Source organism: Poecilia reticulata, chromosome 6, assembly GCF_904066995.2.
Source record: "Poecilia reticulata chromosome 6, P_reticulata-male-v2, whole genome shotgun sequence".
Lineage (NCBI taxonomy): Eukaryota > Metazoa > Chordata > Actinopteri > Cyprinodontiformes > Poeciliidae > Poecilia > Poecilia reticulata.
In genome coordinates, this window is record NC_088835.1 from 4,136,937 (window position 1) to 4,159,135 (window position 22,199).

General features: G+C 37.7%; 2 protein-coding genes across 6 annotated transcripts in view; one reads left to right on the forward strand and one right to left on the reverse strand.

Moving 5' to 3' along the window:
- Positions 1-22,199, forward strand: part of LOC103460734 (chemokine-like protein TAFA-5) — a 58,807-nt gene that overhangs the window by 1,528 nt on the left and 35,080 nt on the right. The gene's annotated exons all lie outside the window — the stretch shown is intronic.
- Positions 9,763-20,773, reverse strand: LOC103460732 (uncharacterized). 4 transcript variants are annotated; one of them, XM_081607682.1, is made up of 24 exons: positions 19,510-20,773; positions 18,663-18,828; positions 18,401-18,514; positions 18,069-18,270; positions 17,742-17,858; positions 17,422-17,621; positions 17,193-17,340; positions 16,427-17,111; positions 15,750-15,863; positions 15,510-15,668; positions 15,375-15,419; positions 15,199-15,237; positions 15,002-15,076; positions 14,719-14,807; positions 14,532-14,634; positions 14,336-14,452; positions 14,052-14,250; positions 13,821-13,961; positions 13,421-13,478; positions 13,205-13,333; positions 12,703-12,798; positions 10,411-10,498; positions 10,291-10,321; positions 9,763-10,060 (listed from the first exon to the last, which is right to left on the reverse strand). In XM_081607682.1, the coding sequence occupies exons 10-20, from the start codon at positions 15,528-15,530 to the stop codon at positions 13,207-13,209; spliced, it is 1,014 nt and encodes a 337-aa protein (XP_081463808.1). In that variant the 5' UTR covers positions 15,531-15,668; positions 15,750-15,863; positions 16,427-17,111; positions 17,193-17,340; positions 17,422-17,621; positions 17,742-17,858; positions 18,069-18,270; positions 18,401-18,514; positions 18,663-18,828; positions 19,510-20,773; the 3' UTR covers positions 9,763-10,060; positions 10,291-10,321; positions 10,411-10,498; positions 12,703-12,798; positions 13,205-13,206. The 4 variants fall into 4 exon arrangements, with proteins under 4 accessions (XP_081463808.1, XP_017158943.2, XP_008401237.2 ...); XM_017303454.2 differs by having other exon boundaries at positions 18,663-20,773; XM_008403015.3 differs by having other exon boundaries at positions 18,375-18,514; positions 18,663-20,773.

The window sequence follows — 22,199 nt, forward strand, 5'->3', positions numbered from 1 at the left end:
TGTTTGTTCTGAAGATCCTGCAGCTTCCACTTCTCTTCCTAACATGGCGTCTCCTCACCCTGACTCTCATACTGATAGGAGGAACCACAGAGCTCTGTTAGGTTAAAGCTCATCTTCTGAAGTTGGGATGTTTTTCCCCCAACAGGTTCCAGAGGAATCACCTCAAACCAGATGTTGGACTGGATTTTATTTCACTGTCATTTGTGAATGTTAGAGCCTCATTTTCAACAGTGGAGCTATAAAGGTTGAAAAAGGTTATTATTTTAACTCTAAATTACTTTAGGTTTAGAGTTGATCATCACAGGTGATCAACTCTAAACCACTCCGACCTTTTTACTCTCCGTCTCTTTCTGTCACAGCCGTTGCCATGACAACCTCCTGCGCTCCACAAGCCGACCAGAGATTACTTTAAAAATATAACATTCAGTCCGTTACAATATTAGGTTTTCAGGCTTGATATTTATTTTGCGATCATTAATAAGCCTCCCTGAACACAGTGGTGGTTGATTAGTTCATTTTAAACTCCTGCTCTGTTATTTTGGTAATGGAACCGAAACGCACAGAATTACGCAACACCTTGTTGTAACAATAATTACTGAGATTATTGTTGTTGGGTCATTAATTTTAGCACGTTTTGTTGATATTTTTGTTGTTCTTTAATAAAGTTACGAACGTTTTGATAAGGAGTCAGAGGACGTGCTGGTCTCAGTGAACTGGCGGCGTTCAGTTTGTCACCTAATGCTGAGATCGACTCAAAACCTTCCGCGATCGACATATTGCACCGCTGCTCTAGCAAAGCACGAACAGTTCAGAAACAATATGAAATGAGAAAAAAAGTTATTTATTAACAGATTAAGTCGTGTTTTAGATCGTTCTTGAAAAACTAATCAGTCATGACTGATTAGTGGGTGAACTCACAGCTGCACAGTGAATCCATTGATTCTTTACAGCAGACAGCCGCTCCTCTCTCTTGCAGGTACTGCGTACCCCCACTAAACCTTTTAGGGGTGCGCAGTACCTGACCGTACCCCCTTACTTTCACCCCTGGTCATATTCTAATTTATGGAATGAGTCTGTATATATGCTCAATGCTTGCTCACAGTTGAAAACAATTACAAAATTCACCAATATTTTCTATGAAGAATTATCACAACAATATAATTGCCTTTTACTACCTGATTACACCGAGTGCTCAAAAAGTTGAGCACTTCATACAGGAGTAGGGAGTAGAGTGACTATCGATATTACTGGATTGGATGTTGGACATTAGCCACTACAGCTAGTGACGTGAACCTGCGGATGCCATTACTATACTATATTATTTGATGTCCACTAAAGCAAACTGTTCCAATGCAGGATGAGCAGGAATCTGTCACAAAAAGTGGTTGTAGCCCCCCATATTTCTTATCCTATTTCTATGTATTTTGTCTTAAATGAAAGCTGAGAAAAGTGCAGATGTTTGGATATGTAAAATATCTATATTTCTCTGGATATAACCTATAGTCAGTTTGGTTTCTGTCAGTTTTGTCAAGATACAAGAGAGGACTAAGCACATTTATATTTTGTAATGGCCAATAATTTCATTTTACTTAATAGCCGCTGTAGGAGCCATGGTTTAAAATTGAACAAACTTTGGCTCCCATGCTTTATGAAGTAATTCATCCTATTTGATGATTGCTTTGAATATTGCCATGTTCTACAAGCAAATTATGCAATTGGCCCAGGGATGAAGAATAACAAGTGGAAAACAATTTAAAACAGTTGTAATATTTTTTTCTCAGTCTGTGCCAGCTTCCCATGGCAACCAACAAACATGAGCCCACAGAGCAAAGAAAACATTCAAGTGTGTCAGGAATTAGCATAAAAAACATGGAAACATTTCCCACACAAAAAAGTATGTAAAAACACCAAAGCAGAATATCGTTCCAGTTTTATTTAATCTTCAAGCTTTAGGCACTGTTGAAAAATAAATATACTAAGTATGTTAAATTTTAGCATACTTAAGCATACTTTAAGTCAGAGTAATCATGAATATACTTCAAGTTCACTTAGGATTATTTAACTTAAAGTGTGACATTTTGAAACAACTAATTTTGTGCTTAATGTATTTTAATAGTATTTAAATTTGTTGGGATTTGAGTTTTTCTGCGTGTTTATTTTAGGTTTCTATCTAGTGAGTCTCCATGTTGTTCTGTCTTCCCCTTGATTGTTCCCAGGTGTGTCTCATTCCCTGATTACCCTCCCTGTGTATTTAAACCCACCTGTGTTGTTGGGTTCTTGTCTAGTGTTGTTGTCAAAGTAAGTTGCATCGTCTTTCGTATGTACAAGTTGTCACAGTAGAACTGTCAAGTCCTGTGCCGGCTTCAGCTCTCGTGTGCAGTCTCCTTATTTTTGATAAGTTGCTACCAGTGATTAGCCTTAGCTTTTGCTTCACTGTGCTGCCTGCTCATTGAGGACTGTTTGACCTATTATTCATCATTAAATCACCATTCATCTTCATCAACTTGGGTCTCAGCGTTTGTACTCACCACCACACACACAACTCATGACAAAATTGTATTAAAGCACAATTTAAAGTGAACCAAGTGTACCATCACGTATTTTTTTGGAACAACTTAAGTTACATTTAATATACTTTAAGTATATTGCTTTTTATGTAATATAAACATGCTTGATTAGTCTATATTGATTGTACTATTTTTGTGATTGAATTACATTTAAAATATATTTAGAATGTATTTTAAGTATCTTGGCATTACATATTTAATATATTAGTAATGTGATCATAGTATTACACTATTGTACTATAATTGCTAATTAGGGGTGTAGTGATACAATAATTTTATGATACAATACGATATTCTGGTCACGATACGATATGTATCACAATATTTTTAGTGACATTTTGTGTTCCATAGACTTGAATTTAGTTAACTGAAAACTGATTAAAAGCACCAACTACACAATACCTGACTGATTGGACAGTCTAACAGTCTGCAGCTGGACAAAATGAATCAAAGATGCAGTGAGAGAATTAGTTTCTGTCATTTAATTCATGTGGATTTGACATAAAACTCAAAAGTTTAAACTGTAATCCAGGAGCAGAGTGGGGAGATTATCACCTCTGTAGACTCTCAATATGCAAATGATTGCACTTATGTTTTTTCTTTTGGACACTGTGGCTGCATTTTGGAGTAAAAATGCAGCCACAAATGCAGTCTTTTGGACTATGGGGGAAAAGGCTTTTCTACCTTGGCTCCCGGAGTTAGCCGTGGCTGTAAGCTGTTTACTGCTAGCTGCTAAAGTCGTGGCTCCGCCTGATCCCGTAGTGATCGACTCCCTGCAGCTACGCAGCGCCGCTATTCCCTGCTTGGATCTCTGAGTAGCTGCCTCTCAGTCAGACTGCCAGGATCTCATCGTTCTCTCAGTCTCTGATACTCGTTGTCTGTTGCTAATAAGAATGATCGATCAGCCATTGTTACCACGGAAATCCTCCCTGCGCCGCGGATTCCGGCTGCGGGTTTTTTTCCCTTTCGTCTTTCTGCTCAAAACACAGCGCCGCTGCGGATGTTATCAACCCATGTTCATTCTTCAGGTAATCCTTTGTATACAGAACAGAAACCGCTAAGCTAAAAACTAATTACGAAGTGAACGCTACCAGTCGAAATTGGCATTAATTCTCACTGCTTTTTCAGCTGCTCCGTTTGCGCCGCTACTCTGTTCCGCTTCTCTTTCACGGATACTTGCGCAACTTTACTTCGTTTCTCAGCAACAAAATACAGCCCATCTTATTTATTGAAGATTTTACATTTCCAAAAACACAGGAATCTTATGTTTCGTTTCGTTTTGTACGTTTGGAAGCTCATTCCCTCTCACATAACCGGGAAAGCCGGGGAATGGCGGCGCTTTTGACAAAAATATGGTTTACTAATTTTAGCATAACTCCGGTTATACTTGGTCTATTAACACAATTTAAAAACTGGTGTGTAGTTTATAATGTGCACTTTAAGCTCAAGTTGAAAGTGAGACTGAGGGAGGCGGAGTCTTGCTGCTACGCCGTAACAAACTAGACGTTAAAAAGAGCTGTAAGGCTATGGACCCCTGTGGTTTAATGGATCGATACTCGCGGATGAAAAATCGATACTTTCCCAGGGCGGAAAATATCGATATATATCGCAGAATCGATTTATTTATACAGCCCTATTGCTAATGAAGTACACTTCTTAGTTACTTATTAATGTCTTATTATTCTGCTTTTCCACTTTGTACATTACATGCTTCATACACCAGTAGTGCGAACACATCAGTCTACCAGAACACAGAAGGATCAATTACACCGCACTTTCCAGGTGAAACAAATTGCATAGTGCATTCAATATATTACCATTTTGGTAACACTTTATTTGACGGGATGTGCATAAAACTGACATAACATCTGTCATGAAAATGAAGGAGTCTTTATGAATGTCTGACTGTTATGAAGTGCAATTTAGTAAATAATGACACTTTTAATGTTAAGTTACTTTAAAAGTTGGATTAAAGATCCATTAAAAGTGCCAACTTTCAATTAAAGTGTCATTATTTACAAAATAGTGCAAAGTTGTCACTTTTAATCCAACTTTTAAAGCAACTTCTCATTAAAAGTGTCATTATTTACCAAATAAAACTTCATGACACCTGTTAGTATGTTCCTAACAGGTATTATGTCATGTTCATGACAGTATCATGTCAGCCTTATTCACGCCCTGTCAAATAGTGTTACCCACATTTTTCAAGAGTACATTGAAAAATGTACTCTCACAGAATTTGTACAAAACTGGCACAAGTATTATTTTTGTTGTAGAACCTCTGTCACTAAAGTGTCAATGTTTGATATTTTTATTATTTACTTTGTTAAACAACACTACATCAAGTTCCACTAAAAGGATTTTTTTTTAATTTTTTGCCACTTTAACAAAAATAGTAAAAGATTATTAAGGCACCTAAAAAGGTATATTTATTAGTCTAAAGAATACACTGAGATGTAATTTAAAACATATTGAAATTAATCGTTTAAAGTAAACGTTAAGTGAATTTAAAAAAATTCTACTTTGAGCATATATTTTAAACTATATAATCTCTTTTAAATATATACTTGAGCAAATGTATATTGACACTTGGGCAAATACATAATTTGTTCACTTAAAGTATACTTTTATTTAATATATTTCTTAAAGTGTATTTTGGTACAATTATATTTAAGTATGTTTAAAGTTATAACGTCAAAATTGATACAAGCATAATTTTAGCATACTTTGTATATATTAATAGGTAGTACTTAAAATGTACTTACACATATGTAAGTGTAGTTGAAATATACTAAAATATATACACTGCTCAACAAAATAAAGGGAACACTCTAACACATCCTAGATCTGAATGAATGAAATATTCTCATTGAACACTTTGTTCTGTACATAGTTGAATGTGCTGACAACAAAATCACACAAAAATCATCAATGGAAATCAAATTTATTAACCAATAGAGGCCTGGATTTGGAGCCACACACAAAATTAAAGTGAAAAAACACACTACAGGCAGATCCAACTTTAATGTAATGTCCTTAAAACAAGTCAAAATGAGGCTCAGTATTGTGTGTGGCCTCCACGTGCCTGTATGACCTCCCTACAACTCCTGGACATGCTCCTGATGAGGTGGCGGATGGTCTCCTGAGGGATCTCCTCTCAGACCTGGACTAAAGCATCCGCCAACTCCTGGACAGTCTGTAGTGCAACGTGACGTTGGTGGATGGAGCGAGACATGATGTCCCAGATGTGCTCAATCGGATTCAGGTCTGGGGAACGGGCGGGCCAGTCCATAGCTTCAATGCCTTCATCTTGCAGGAACTGCTGACACACTCCAGCCACATGAGGTCTAGCATTGTCCTGCATTAGGAGGAACCCAGGGTCAACCGCACCAGCATATGGTCTCACAAGGGGTCTGAGGATCTCATCTCGGTACCTAATGGCAGTCAGGCTACCTCTGGTGAGCACATGGAGGGCTGTGCGGCCCTCCAAAGAAATGCCACCCCACACCATTACTGACGCACTGCCAAACCGGTCATGCTGAAGGATGTTGCAGGCAGCAGACCGCTCTCCACGGCGTCTCCAGACTCTGTCACATCTGTCACATGTGCTCAGTGTGAACCTGCTTTCATCTGTGAAGAGCACAAGGCGCCAGTGGCGAATTTGCCAATCCTGGTGTTCTCTGGCAAATGCCAAGCGTCCTGCACGGTGTTGGGCTGTGAGCACAACCCCCATCTGTGGACGTCGGGCCCTCCTACCATCCTCATGGAGTTGGTTTCTAACCGTTTGTGCAGACACATGCACATTTGTGGCCTGCTGGAGGTCATTTTGCAGGGCTCTGGCAGTGCTCCTCCTGTTCCTTCTTGCACAAAGGCGGAGGTAGCGGTCCTGCTCCTGGGTTGTTGCCCTCCTACGGCCTCCTCCACGTCTCCTGGTGTACTGGCCTGTCTCCTGGTAGCGCCTCCAGCCTCTGGACACTACGCTGACAGACACAGCTAACCTTCTTGCCACAGCTCGCATTGATGTGCCATCCTGGATGAGCTGCACTACCTGAGCCACTTGTGTGGGTTGTAGAGTCCGTCTCATGCTACCACGAGTGTGAAAGCACCACCAACATTCAAAACTGACCAAAACATCAGCCAGACAGGATAGGTACTGAGAAGTGGTCTGTGGTCCCCACCTGCAGAACCTCTTCTTTATTGAGTGTGTCTTGCTAATTGCCAATAATTTCCATCTGTTGTCTATTCCATTTGCACAACAGCAGGAGAAACTGATTGTCAATCAGTGTTGCTTCCTAAGTGGACAGTTTGATTTCACAGAAGTTTGATTTACTTGGAGTTATATTGTGTTGTTTAAGTGTTCCCTTTATTTTTTTGAGCAGTGTATATTATTCATTATTAATAATTATTTATTTGTGTTTGTATAGTTATATAAATATGTATTGATATTACTAAATAATTTATTAAACAAATTATGAATGGCTGTGTGCTTTGTAATATGCTCATCATACATCAACATCAGTATCTGAAATACATCAATTTCAGAATATTCCGTTTCTATTCTATTGTTATAGCCACTAAGCATATTTAAATATGCTGAACTATGTATTAAAAACATACTTAAAAATACAATTGTTTATAAATGTAGCTTTGATAGATGATTGAATATGGTTTCCAGTAACAAAAAAGCGTGTTATGATTGATTAAATGCGCTGATACGTCATTGTGCTGCTAAACACATAACGCTGAGTGGAGTGGTGGACCGCTCCAAGACGGCCGCCCTAAATCTCGTCAGCGACAATAGGCGAGAGCGGCCATGAGGCGTCTATCCTTATATTATGTCTATGGTTGCGCTAGCTATAGTGAAGAGCACCGGAATTTCCTCCTTAGATAATGATAATCGCTGGAGCAGAAGCACCGTGTCCGGCTCTTATATTAAAATTCTCCACATCTTCAGGTATGAGTATTTACAGGTCCTTCTCAACAAATTAGCATATTGTGATAAAGTTCCTTATTTTCCATAATGTAATGATAAAAATTAAACTGTCATATATTTTAGATTCATTGCACATCAACTGAAATATTTCAGGTCTTTTATTGTTTTAATACTGATGATTTTGGCATACAGCTCATGAAAACCCCAAATTAATATCTCAAAAAAGTAGCATATCATGAAAAGGTTCTCTGAACGAGCAGTTAACCTCATCATCTGAATCAACAAAGTAACTCTAAACACCTGCAAAAGATTCCTGAGGCTTTTAAAAACTCCCAGCCTGGTTCATTACTCAAAACCGCAATCATGGGTCAGACTGCTGACCTGACTGCTGTCCAGAAGGCCATCATTGACGCCCTCAAGCAAGAGGGTAAGACACAGAAAGACATTTCTGAATGAATAGGCTGTTCACAGAGTGATGTATCAAGGCACCTCAGTGGGAAGGAAAAAGTGTGGCAGAAAACGCTGCACAATGAGAAGAGGTGACCGGACCCTGAAGAAGATTGTGGAGAAGGACCGATTCCAGACCTTAGGGGACCTGAGGAAGCAGTGGACTGAGTCTGGAGTAGAGACATCCAGAGCCACCGTGCACAGGCATGTGCAGGAAATGGGCTACAGGTGCCGCATTCCTCAGGTCAAAGGTCAAGCCACTTTTGAACCAGAAACAGCGGCAGAAGCGCCTGACCTGGGCTACAGAGAAGCAGCACTGGACTGTTGCTCAGTGGTCCAAAGTACTTTTTTTCGGATGAAAGCAAATTTTGCATGTCATTCGGAAATCAAAGTGCCAGAGTCTGGAGGAAGACTGGGGAGAAGGAAATGCCAAAAGGCCAGAAGTCCAGTGTCAAGTACCCACAGTCAGTGATGGTCTGGGGAGCCATGTCAGCTGCTGGTGTTGGTCCACTGGGTTTTATCAAGGGCAGGTCAATGCAGCAGCTATCAGGAGGTTTTGGAGCACTTCATGCTCCATCTGCTGAAAAGCTTTATGGAGATGAAGATTTCATTTTTCAGCACGACCTGCCACCTGCTCACAGTGCCAAAACCACTGGTATTACTGACCATGGTATTACTGTTGGCCTTCCAACTCTCCTGACCTGAACCCCATAGAGAATCTGTGGGATATTGTGAAGAGAAAGTTGAGAGACCAAGACCCAACACTCTGGATGAGCTTAAGGCCATCAAAGCATCCTGGGCTCCATAACACCCAGCAGGGCCGAGCGCAAATCGTGACACCGCACCTCATAGTGGCACTTCCGGTGGCAGGTGTCATTATGCGCCACAAGTGCCACGGTTTTCGGCGCTAGCTGCCACTGCGTTTGGCTGACTTCGGCTGACCTCGGCACCTCATAGTGGCACTTCCTCTGACACCTGCCATTATGCCACTGTTTTCGGGGCTAGCCGTAAGTGTTGCCACCGTCTTCTGCAAATTTACGACATATCCCATGATGCTTTATTACTAGTAGAAGAAGAACTTAAAGACTTACGAAGAATAAAGAATTTAATAGGTTTTTTTTTTTTTGCAGAAAGACTTATGTTAGCTGAATTCCTACACTTTTTCGTATATCATTATGTATAATTCGTTCATCCTAAAGTTCATCTGAATAATCCAGCCGACTCCTGACGTCTTTGAATTAGTCGAATATGCAACGGGTATCAGGGATGCCATTGGTTTCGGCACCTTTACAACAGCTCAGTCTAGCTTCCACTAGAGCTGCCGTTAGGTGTCCAGAATGTTTCAGAGCTGTCACAACTGGTGCCCATGTTTTGGGGGATGGCAATGCCTATTTTTGGAAAACGTGTTACTTATATAGCGTGTTTATAATTTTTTTTTCCTATGGTAATTTTATTGGTTAATTATCCATTTAACACCTTGAATATTTTTGACTGAGTTTAATTCAAGGAAGATGGCCAATTGAATCTACCATCAAGTGTCACTATTACAGGGGAATCTGTCACTATCTCCAAGGACACATCTGATTAATCACACATCACTGATAGTTAATGGTACTTTTTTCTTAATCAAAATGACATTCAATCCTTGGCCATGTTTATATCGCAGAACAGTGGCTGACATGGTGCAACAGGAAGCCAAATGGTGCCACTGGATAATAGTAATAAGTATACTCTGTAAGCTAAGCCAATTATTATGTCTTCCTCCTTACCTGTATGTCATATGGAAATAGGCTACAGCAATGAAAACAAAACAAATCTTTTCAATGTTTTTATTTTAAAGATTTACTCAAATCTAGCAAAAACCTTCAGTCCTTTTTTGTCACAAATTTCTGAGCAGAACTTCTCATGGTCTTCTTTTTTTTCAAACACAAAAGTGAATGGCTCCACTGGACAATTTTGATCAGTTTCTCCATCCCAGTTCTTGAGGTCCTGGAGAGCTTCCTGTCTGTTGAACATCATAATCCAGAACAGCAGGAAGTGTGAGCTGTCCCAAAAAATTCTCATTCTGGCACCATTGGGCTGCTGCCTTGCTGTCCCTCATGATTGTGCTGTCCTGCACAAAATATAGATTTGTGTGATTATTATGTGTATACCGTTCCCTGTAAATAGTAGATATAAATAGTAGATATTGGCCACTTAACCTATATTTAAAGAAAAAGCTAAATAATTGCAAAATTATTATGTTCCTTTGTCATTTAGCCACGGTTTCAAAACCACATACATTGAAATACTTATGTAACATAATCATCTTTTTTAATATCAAGTGACTGTTGAATGTTTTACCTTTTCTGGTGTTTTGTCTTTCACTTTATCTCTAGAAAAAAAAAGAAATAGGAAAGTAGTCAGTAATGACTTATTTCATACCCTTGGTCTACTATATCTACACACACAAATGTTCTTTACCCTGAATCTTTCTTGACCGTTTTCTGAAGAACAACCTCTGCTTGGGACCGGCAAAGACTCATGCTCTTTGGCAGCCACTGGATCAGAACTTAGAAATATAAATTTTAAGAACATTTATTGTAAAATTACTAATTTCATTTCATTATCTGATTAAGTTACTTTAAAATTAGAAATACTTGTATTTATAATACAAGTATTAAATGAAAGTATTTATAATACAGGTTGTATAATACCTGTGTTTATAATACTGGTATTACACAAGTATCATAAATATAAAAATCAGAAATGAATCTGAACTGATTCAGATTCAGTTTGATTCTGAATCAGTTGTTCAGAATCAAACTACTGATTCGAGTAGTTGTTGGTGCTGCGTCCTCACTGGCGATGGGGGAACAGGTTCTTCAGTTAGTTTGGGTGGTTTGACTCAGTGGATTGTGAACAGGAAGTAAAGTTTTGAAAATGTAACAAATGTTTCAATTTTAGTCAAAAATCGAATGGAATATACTAGACCAGTGTTTCTCAACCTTTTTCGGGCCAGCGCCCCCCCTAGCCTTTATCCAGGTCCCTCACTGCCCCCCACCAAAGAATTTTTAGGCTACTTGCACTGACAATTATTTTATTATTAATGTTACTATCATTATTGTAGATGTTTTGAATCGGCGCACCGATTATGTTTTCCCGTACACTTCAGCGCCTTACGCTCCTTCACCTCGCGCACATAACGGGGTAAATGTAGCGAGTTTTGCCCTAAACGTATCGGCGTCTGGAGGAGGGGGGCTGGTAGGGAGGCGAGCGTATGTTTCTACGCTCCTTCGTGGGGGGCGCCGATTTATGTTTTCGCATCCACCTGAATAATGTGTATAGTTGAGCTCCTGCCCATGACAATTCAACAATATTATTTTACCTTTTATTTGGAAATAGTGTCTGTTTATTCTTGCCATACAGTCCTCTGTATTAATTATTGCTCTAAAGGTCTTGCCATACCAGTTTATTCCTCCGTATTTACTTCAGTTTCTTAGTTTATTCTTGCATTTTGTTCTTCATTTATTTCCATTTAGTTTCATTTGATTAGTATTATCATCTCTTGGTTTATTGCTATGTCCACTTTAGTTTCTTTCCTGTTGCTAGATTTATTTTATCGTTTATTGACCATCAGTAATCTTCACTCATCACCTGCTGCGCCTCCTAATCGTCATGTTTCACATCATGTGTTGATTTTTCACTGTTCAGCGTCGGATTCTCTGTTTTTATGCCATAATTCACATCTAGTTCTTTGCTCCGTTTTGCCCGCTTGTGTTTTTCGCAATGTGCGCGGCGTTTTTTGTTGTTGTTTGTTTTTAACCCCCTAAGGTGCAGGGCGGTCGGGAAACATATCGATGGGGAAAAGGCAGACTGACATAAACCTTTTAAAACAACGGAAACAATTTCTGCATTCTGATTATTGAAATTTAAAAGTGCTGTGTTGTTCTATCACCCCGTTTCATACCGGACCACTTACAGCACCGTGTTAACTCTATAAAATGAACGCTCTCTATCGTGGTATCACCCATGGACGGATTTCTTTATTTAAATTGGTTCATTTTTCAGAGGGATACAAAGTGAGGGTATCGTGATTTTAGTAATTACATGTTTATAAGAGCGATTTTCTGTTGTCCTTCCATGGTAGCGGGCAGCTTTCAAACGAAAATAAAAAACTTTTTAATATAAATTGCTGCATTGACATGATCACAGAACTGCCAAAACATATGTAGCTACATAAATACCAGACAAAGTGAATCACAGCAGCGTCATCAGCCGGTGTAACGCTGAACTGATGCGGAGCCATGAAGCTACAAACACTGAATAGAAGAAGAGCTGCCAGCGATACAGTTGCAGCCAAGCATGATTTAATGTTACACAATACAGTTTTACCAAGTTGTTCAAAGTCTAAACTGGTATTTTTGTGGATTTAAGGTGTAAAGTTTACCTTCGACTTAACGCCCCCCAAAGGCATCCCAGCGCCCCCCTTTTGTAAAAATGTCCGCCAGCGCCCCCTGCTGTCCTCTGAACGCCCCCTGGGGGGCGGTACCGCCCACGTTGAGAACCGCTATTCTAGACTATAAAGTGTGAAAACACCAAAAAACATGTTAAAAAGGAATGATTACTGTATAATGCTGTGTTTAAATCAACAATAGTAGAAATTGTGATTTACATTCAAGACCAACTTCATAATCTTTTATTAATTCGACATTTAAATACATTTATTTTAAACACATGACTTTAAGGATGTGTTCACATCCTATTTTAGCTCACCTCTGGCAGAATCACTTCTGTGATCATGTGTTGGTCAGCAGCTTCATGGCCAGGAACTCAAAAGAGCTCTTCAAGTCGCATGGTGAGGATGTCTGTCTGTAAGAACAAGGGAGGCTGTTAGATCAGTTTGTTATTTTTATGTTTTTTTATTGTAAGAACACAATTCAGACTTGGTATTTTACAATTTTGTATACAGCCAAAACACAAAAATTGACTTCCAGTGATAGATATCAAAGTAAGTCATTACTTAGTATTTTATTTTCATATATAATTGTAGATTTCTTCTTGTAACAAAAATATTGTTCATAGTTAAAAAAATAAAGTAGGAGTATGAAGAAAAAGATGTGCAATGTCAAAGTGTACAGACTTTGACATTGCACATCTTGAGATACACTTTTCCTTTCAGTATTCTGACATTACTGTACAACGGTAAAGGTCATCCATTCATTTTTAGATTGACCAAAGCTTTTTGATTATATTGCCTAAAACAGCAAATACATACCATCACATCATTAAATATGGCGTCATGGTCACTGTAGAATTTGCGGAGGAGTAGATCAAATCCTTTGTGTTTCCACATATACATCCTGTTTGACAGAACATCCCCGGTCTGCAATTTCTTTTCCAGATCCTGCAAAATTTCATATGTAAGAAAATGTTTTATTTTTAATGTAATTACTTAAAAGTTAAAGATTTTTTACATAATGCAAGATAATACCGTAATCTCTGAATCTGTAAGAATGTCTTCAGCTTTAGTAGACTGCAGAATCTTGTCACTGTTTGAGAGAAACCAATATTAGCATTACTTTGCAGGTGATGATCCAAAACAGAATTAAAAGTATTTATTTTTCCTCTCAATTGCATTATTCTTCATAGCTAAGCTTATTAAGTAATTGATATTCATGTATGTAATCCATTAATTTTATGAAATCCATTTTCACATAAAGTTAGTAATTTAACTTTAATTTTCTAAAATACCATGGTCTGCACTGTTAAATTGCTTTATCTGGTTTATTATAAAGTGCATCTTGATACATTCAGTCCTTCAAGCTATAATTAAAAAAGAGAAGTTTGATTCAATTACAACCACTTTTTTTCATGAAATAAGTAAATCTTACATATCAGGGTTTGCACTGCATCCACAAAAGACGTCTGTCTTATTCCAGTCTTCTGGCAAACCAGCACACTGAAAATGCAACCAGTTTTTACAGGTTGTGCATTGGACCCAACGGTACTTCTTAATGTGTCCGTGGAAAAGTCTGAGAAGAAATAAAAACATAGCAAAAGTACATATTAAAGTAAGCTTTTTAAAACTAACTTAAATATAACATTTTACAATAATACTTCACATTTTGCAGAGTAGAATCTGCTGTAATACTGAATTTGTGTAACACATCCGATGTTTTCCCTGTTGCTCGCTGAAACAAACACGTCCTGATCTTCCAGGCCAAACAATGCATACTTGAATCCATGTCTCTGCTCTGTTTCTTGAAGTTTGCTTTCCTTTTTTTCCATTACAATTGCTTCTTTTAAAGTTGGGGGGAAATCCTACTTGGCAAAGACAAATGTTGCTTCACAACTTATTTCTTGAAGTAATGTGCATTACAGTGTAATGGATGAAAAAAAATCTCACCTTTGGATCAATATTTTTCAAAATTTCACTGGCATGATGTAGACGGAGAGTCCGGCATTGACTAAGTGTCAGAGGCTCTGCACTGACCTGGTGATGTTGAACTTCATTTTCAACAGCCTAACAACAACAAAAAACCTTTATTTAAACCACAGAAAGACAATTGTTATGGAAATATTGCATAAGCAATGCAACTCACTGAACACACAAAAACTCCACAATTAATAGAATCCTGTTGCTTCCACTGTGGAGGAAATGTTACTGTCCAACCTTGAAGACCACCAGAACATCTGAACACATTTCTGAAAACAACAAAAGCAGCATTTTATGTCAGCAGTATCTTCTCATGAATCTACAAATAAGTTGTGTGCATCAGTCGTCTTTACCTGAGTAAAGCCATGTCGTCATCACTTATGTTTTTGTAAAGTGATAGGGAGTCATATATCCGGATCTCTTTGCAGCTGAAGTCAAAGACCTACAGGCCAAGCATGTCGTCATTCATAAATTTCAATATTTGAGATAATTTCTGGCAAATTATGTTAAAGTTACACTTTTTTAATTTCTTATTTAGCTTTTTTTAAATAGTATTTGTAAAAGAAAACATGTTATAGAATAGATTAGTATTTATAAAGTTGTGAAAACGACCTAAAACACTTTTTGACAGCTCACCCAGAGAATGAAATGATTCCCAGTCTCAGGAGAAGAATGACCCACAATCCTCAGAAGGTATATGTTTCCACATTGCTTGGAGGTAACAAAAAAGAAAAGTAATTTACAGAAAAAAATGTCCACTGAAGATTTTATTATTTTTAATAATTAATAAAATAATATTTTCTATAATTGTTTTTTAATAAAGTAGAACTTACTTGTATCTGCTTTGCAATCTGATCTCGGACAGTTCCATCCTTGGTCCACTCACGGTGCCATAAAATGAAGTCAAATGTACCCAGGGAAGTACACGGCATTGTTAAAGATAATACCACATATTATCTTTAACAATGCCAACTTATTTTTTCATTTATAAAATGACTTTTCAATTTACCGTATTGTCTAGTGCCGCCAGTTGTGCTACTCGATAGTTGACAGCCTACAATTAAGAGATATACAGTAAGACCTCGGTAAAGCAATGGAGACACAGGAATAGTTACTTAAACAAAAAAATATAAGCAATACTTACATCATCTGTCAACCACGGCATAACCAATGAAGATTCTTCTAATAAATCTGAGGTGCTCACACTGGTAATGTCTTTGATTGACACAGGAAATCGTCTCCTGGCAAGTGATAGGACTTCATTTTCATCCCGTCGCCCAGACAGCAAAGTCTTCAGTTTCGCCTTTCCGCATATGTTATGAATAAAATAAGCATTATTTAAAATATTAAAAAAAACAGAACAAAGATATTGCTTTGTCATTACCTTGCTGTTTTCGTCAAGAATGTATTGCTGTGCCACAAAGGAGTGTTTTTTTTTTTTGTTTTTTTAGCACAAACCAGTTGGGTTTGTGCTCAGGAGGTAAGGTTGTCATCCCATCTACAAAGACAAATGGAAAAAGTTAATATTCATAACACTGTACTTCTATTTGTCAAGTCTTTATCATTTGTACAATGCAAGGAAAATATCCAGTACTCAGATACTGTGCTTAAAAATAGGCAAACAGCAGTTCACTGACTTTTGTATTTAAATTAAGAAGCACATATTGAAGTGACAAAGACTCTGATGAGCTCTCAGCTCTGATGCGAATAGGAAGCTGGCCAAAAATTAAAGATGGGAACAATCTTTCTGTGTTGGGGAAACATTAAGGGAATCAAGGATATATTGTGTTTACATTACAATACCTGAAATAGAAAGTCAACATGCAAATAAAAGGCATTTAAACCAAAGCAAAATAAAAATAAAATAAAAGTAGTACAGCATAAATCTAATTATAAAAATCTTAGCCCTAGCTACTCAAAAAATGTTGATAAAATTGGTGTCTACTCAAATACATCACACAAATAGTTCATGTTTATAGTCATTGACTTAATTCAACGTCCCTGCTAATGCTAAAATGTTTACTGTGTTATCACTGGCATTTGTATATTCATAAAAATTACCAAGAGACTTTAGTCCCAGCATCCAATTAAGTCCAACATCCAGCTGCGCATTGCACATTGCCTCCATGTCTTTTTGAAAGGTTCTGTTGATCTTTTCATTGTGCAGATCAATTAAGACCCTCACAGTCTGCTTGAAATGCTCTTCCTTCATTTGGCACAATGAATACCTTAAAATATTCAGAACAGGTTCTCGGTTGAACTGTTCAGCGACAGCTGAGTTAACTTCTTTCCTCAGATCATGGCAAATATTCAGGCTTCTTAGCGTCTCCTCTGGTCTTTTTTTGATTTTTTTAATGAAATCTATCATAGAGAGAATATCTATCACATGTCCCTGTTGATGGATGTTGTCATGCAAATTGGTTTATCCCATCATCTCTATGCATTGGCAAAGGACATCTCAATTTTTTGACCCACTCCACGTCAATCTTTAATTCCTTTTGCTCTGCTTTTTTGATGTTTTCTGCCGTTGGGGCACAAAGTCGGCCATCATGAGGTTGAAAATACAGCTGTTTGGTGCGGTTGGTGGTGTGTCTTGCGACCTGGCCAGCTACATCTGAAATGTAGCATGTAGGCAGATTTTTGAAGCTCAGCAAACCGTCTGCATGATCTATGGCAGACTCCATCCAGAACAGGAAGTTCACATAATAAACGACACCATGCATACATGAGAGGTGAAGGACACCACCTTCAAATTGAAAACAAATGTAATAAATAAACTGTCCATCAAAATACTACCAAAAATGGAAAGTAAAAACCAAAGACTCACCACCAGCTTTCTGCAGCTTCAGGAAAAGTTTAGGATAGACATCTTTAAAACATAGCAGTTCCTGGAGCCTATTAATCAGCTCTGCTATTGTCCCCTCAGATGACACACCCAGAGAAAGCCAAGCATCTTAAAGGTCCTTCTTTATATGCTGTCAATTTTTAGAGATACATTTTCATTAATAAAACATAAAATTGTGAGTACTGTGCTGAAAGCGAAACAAATAATGTACCTTTTTGGACTCAATGAGTTCCAAAATATGGTCTTCATTTAACTGTCTCGTTGTATGTGTGATGTTGTCCTGTTTCTTTTTCAATGCCTTTTTCATTTTGGTTTTGGGAAGAATGTTTCCAGCTCTGGTGTGCCGTCCCATCCAGGGTGCCAAAGTCGAGTGACGAGTTGATGTGCTGAATTGATTAGCCACAGTTGTTCCTTGAAAATATGAATCATGACAAAATTACTTAACTTCGGTAACATGGCTTGACTTAAAATATGGTCTTTCATTAAGATGACTTCTCTTTACTGCAGTTCTACACAACAAATAAAACATACCTGAAATGAGGGCATCTGCGATTATTGATTTGTCTAAATCGGACCACGCCTTCACAATGTCAACTTCAAGTTCCTTGTCAGAAATGTTATCAGGATTTGGTCTTTTAAATGTGCCAACTGCAAAGCAACATGACACTCATAATGCATGGATATATAACAATGTATCATCATACAAAAAGTGACATTAAAATTTAAGTTAATTTCTCTCAACAAAATTCACAGTACATACATACTTTCAAAGCACAAAATCATAATTTTATCAAAAATAATACAATTTTTAAAATGTATGTTTGTCTTGTTAATGAACATGTATAACAAAAGTCTTACGTGGTATGTCAAAAGCCAGTTTCCAGTTTGCATCCGCTATTATCACCGGTGGGTTGTGTCCGCACTGATAACACCAGAACTCAAATTTAAAGTCTGTCAGAGAAAGAAAGTGATGAAATGCCTTTCGAACAGTTTGATGATGGTATCTGTTGTCATTAAAGAAGGATAATGTCTCCAGCATCCATCCACTTGTTGACTTGTTCTGTGAGTAAACACAGATTTACAGACAAAACAAGAAATTTTAGCTTTTAAAAATGACAAACTCAAAAACAACAATTATTGATGTTTGTCTTTAGTTTGCCTTACAGCCAGGCCAGATAAAAGAAGCTCACACAAAGGAAGCGTAAGGAGAACATTGTTGTTGAAATTGTGGAAACCTGAAGTATAGTCTTGGAATCTCACAATGTTACCACAAACTGGGCATTCTTTTTCAGCATCTGACATACCTATAGAATAAATTATAACTTGCATTAGTTTATAGCAAATACACAATGCAGCTGCCTGAAAATACATACATTTATAGCAACATAATGTCACTCAAACAAAATATGGCTTATATATCCAGAACAATGCAGAGTGAAGCTTTATACTCACCTTTTTTGACATAACTAATGCCATAAACCTTGGCTTGTGAGGTCACTATCTTGGATGGACTAAGCTGTGGAGGGGTAGGTCCTGGACAGTATGGCCAGGTGCTTTCAGAAGGCAAAAAGCATGGTGGTGGCACTTCCTCACATGTTATTAATTTTATTGGTAAGTCCTGTAGGCAAGGGATACGCTTATGCGTACATATGTAGAGTCATTGAACATATTTTTTGGGTGGTCATTTTTTGCTCTGCAGAATAGATGGGTACTGTCTAGCATGTGAGTTTCTAAGTCTTCTATATCATCAATCTGCACATCAGACGTTGTCGTTTATTGAACGTTCATAAACTACAGCAGCTGTGATGCATCCCAGCAAAGGTAAACAAAGGTAAAACAAGGCGATCGACTCTAAACGTCTAATAACTTTTTAATGTCATTTAATCAACCTGTTGCCGTGGCAACCGCTTGCGCCCCACAAACCCAGCAGAGATTAGTTAAAAACACAAAAGATTCAGTCCGTTAAGATATTAGGTTTTCAGGCTTCATATTTACTGCTCTGCTCATCAGGGTCTTTGAGTCCCTTTTTATTTTTGTAATGGTACCGAAATGCACACACCTTGTTTAAACAATAATTACTGAGATTATTAATTTTGTTGGGCCATTAATTTGAAGACGTTTTGTTGTTTTTTTCCTTAATAAGATGTATTGAATCAAAGGACCTGCTGGTCTCAACATCCTGGAGACGTTCAGTTTGTCACCTACTGCCGAGATCAACTCAAAACCTTCCGTTATCGTAATTGAGCCCTATTGATTAAATATGACTGTAGTTGGAAAACAAACATCAGCGGTAGCTTACCGTGTAACGTCTGGGCAACCGGAGGATCCTGGACGGACAGCAGATCTCCAAGGCTCTCCACTCTCATTCTTTCAGCTCGATGCTCCATAGAGCTGCCTCTGGATATTGCAGTTCACTTACGATGTACAGTAAAGTTGCTCCTTATAGTTGGATCACAGCTGGTAGCTACGAAGGTGTCCCGAACCTTCAATCGTAAGCCAACTTCAGCGGCCGCTTCGTCCAAACTATAAAAACTCCCGACGGTGAAGCTCTGAGTCCATGAGAGCCGCCAACTGAAACACGTTCTGTCTGAGCGGCCACACGAGAACTAAAGTCAGGAGTAATAACATTATTTTCTAATGAAGTTAACGAGCTTCAGCTTATTGATAACCCGTTAGTAGGTCGCCATCTTTCTTGAAGCAAAGTATGGGTGTGACGCTAATCAACCAATTGGGGAAGTTGTAGCCTGATGACGTGCCTCTCCTCATTTGCATTTATTTTTTCCAAGTTTTGCGGGGAAATAGAATGTGATAAATAAGAAAATAAGGAAATACTAAATGAATAAGGGAAATTGGAAAATGGGAAAAGTAACTATTTTTCAAACAAATGTTAAATGAAAAATAGATAAAAGAAAAATGGGTAAATAAAAAAGGGATATACGAGAAATTGATTAATGAAACTGGGAAATAGAAAATCAGGTTAAAGGAAAAAGGAAATTGAAAAATTGTTAAATTAAAAAATAGATTAACGAAAAATGGGTAAATAGATAAAGGGATAAATGAAAAATGGACAAATGAAAAATAGATAAATGAAAAATAGATAAATGAAAAAGAGAAATTGAGAAAATGATAATCTGAAAAATAAATAAATGAGAAACAATACATATGGGATAATAACACAGAATGTAGTGTCAGTATAGGTTAAGAGTGTTAGTTCTATCTATTTCTGAAAATGAGAATAATTTCTTTACAAATAGTATATAGTCCATCTCACCGTCCATTTTCACAAATTTGTCGTAAGCAGCCAAAGAGTTAAGATTCTATGCATGTTAAAAAAAAGAAAGGACAATGGAAAAGAAATGGTTTCAGTAGGTTGCATAAGTGATCCCTGATAATGTAAGACTTAAAGTAATAAAATTGTTGTTACAGTACACATGAGACGCAAATCCACATGCATAAGCACATGCAAATTAATGTATAATCACATAAATAAATGTCTGTGGGAAAAATAATCGCTGTATATAACTTCACTTTATGTGTTCGCGGTCTAACACTCCCAATGCTATTTCCCCGTATAGGCGCAATTTCATTAATGGCGTAATGGCAACGCTTGGAGTAAGCCGTCGATGCGATTCCTTCTAACCCTAAGCATAGTCAACCACAACAACTATAAATATTGACAAATCAATTACTATGCATATACTTTGTCGAGAAAAGTCGAGCTCATCCCACTTCCCCATGCTGGAGATTTTAGTTTAATAGTAATAATAAATAAAATTACCTTAAAATTAATTACACAGGTGACATCAAGACCCAACAGTAGAGTCAGACGGTAATAAAATGAATCTGGTTGTGTGTGTTGTTATTGTGTCCTGCAAACTTTGCTTTAATTCTACTTTTTTCTATTTAATCATAAAAAATCAAAGTCAGGCAGAAAGAGAGTCATGGAACAGGAAGAGCTGGTTTCCTGAAGAAAAGGGGAAGTTTCTATCCTGCATCAGGCTAAAAATAGTTCAGACCATTCCTTATTTTAAAGCATTAAAGGTTTTTAAAGAATAAAATCTAAACATTTTGAGTAATTGGATAAAACCCAGAGTAAAATACTTAAAATAATGACTTATAATTATGCCAATAATTAATATTGGTTTAACCAGTGGTTGATGTTGGTTTGATTATAAGAATATTTACACTTACTCTTACACTTGTGGAAGTACTTAAAGGTAAAACAAGTGACTGTAACATGGTATCGGATAATTAGAATAATGGGTATTCTTGGTTTCTTTTCAGAAGTATCTGTAATAACTCACATTATGATTGTAATAAGAGTAACTAATAAGTTATGGTTATTATAACATTATAAATGAATGTTAAATGAAAAAGGTTATAAATGTGATTTTGACATTGAACTTGAAAAGGTGTAAAATGTTGTAACTGTAATTAAAGGTCACTGATGTTGTGTTGAAGGTAGATGGTAGGTGAAAGGTGAAAGGTCAGGGGGAAAGAGGAACTGATAGGAGAGCGGAGGTGACTAAAGCCTTATTGCTAAACTTCAACTTGCCTAAGAAAAGGTTGGGCAGGAAACAGAGGTAGGAGGAACTGTTGAGCAACTTGGGGACATTAGAACAGACATCAGGTCATGAGGTCTCCAGGGTGATGGATATGAGATCATCTGTCCAAGCAGTCAGCCAATGAGACAGGCACAGCAACAAAGCTAGCCAATGTAAACGCACCAAAAGGTGGATAAACCCTTTATAAGGTGGGTGCAAAAGAGGAATCGTTGGTTGGATCCTTCAGGCAGCTTGGAGCCAAGACGGAGATGGACAAAGAACTCTGCAGCTGAAGAAGAGCCGGGGCCACAGAGCCGGAGACTGTTCTGCACATGGGGACCAACCCGTTAGCCCCGCAACATGTGGCTTCAAATCGCACTTCTCTCATCAGCTGGGTTCAGACCCCCAAAGACAAAGACCAAGGCAAAGATGAAGATAAAAACAA

Coding starts and splice junctions, on each gene's coding strand:
- LOC103460732 (XM_081607682.1), bottom strand. CDS start 15,530: ATGCCGTGGTTGACAGATGAT. Junction 14,635..14,718: donor GACGACATGGCTTTACTCAG/GTAAAGACGACT, acceptor TGTTGTTTTCAG/AAATGTGTTCAGATGTTCTG. Junction 13,962..14,051: donor CAGATTCTACTCTGCAAAAT/GTGAAGTATTAT, acceptor ATTTCTTCTCAG/ACTTTTCCACGGACACATTA.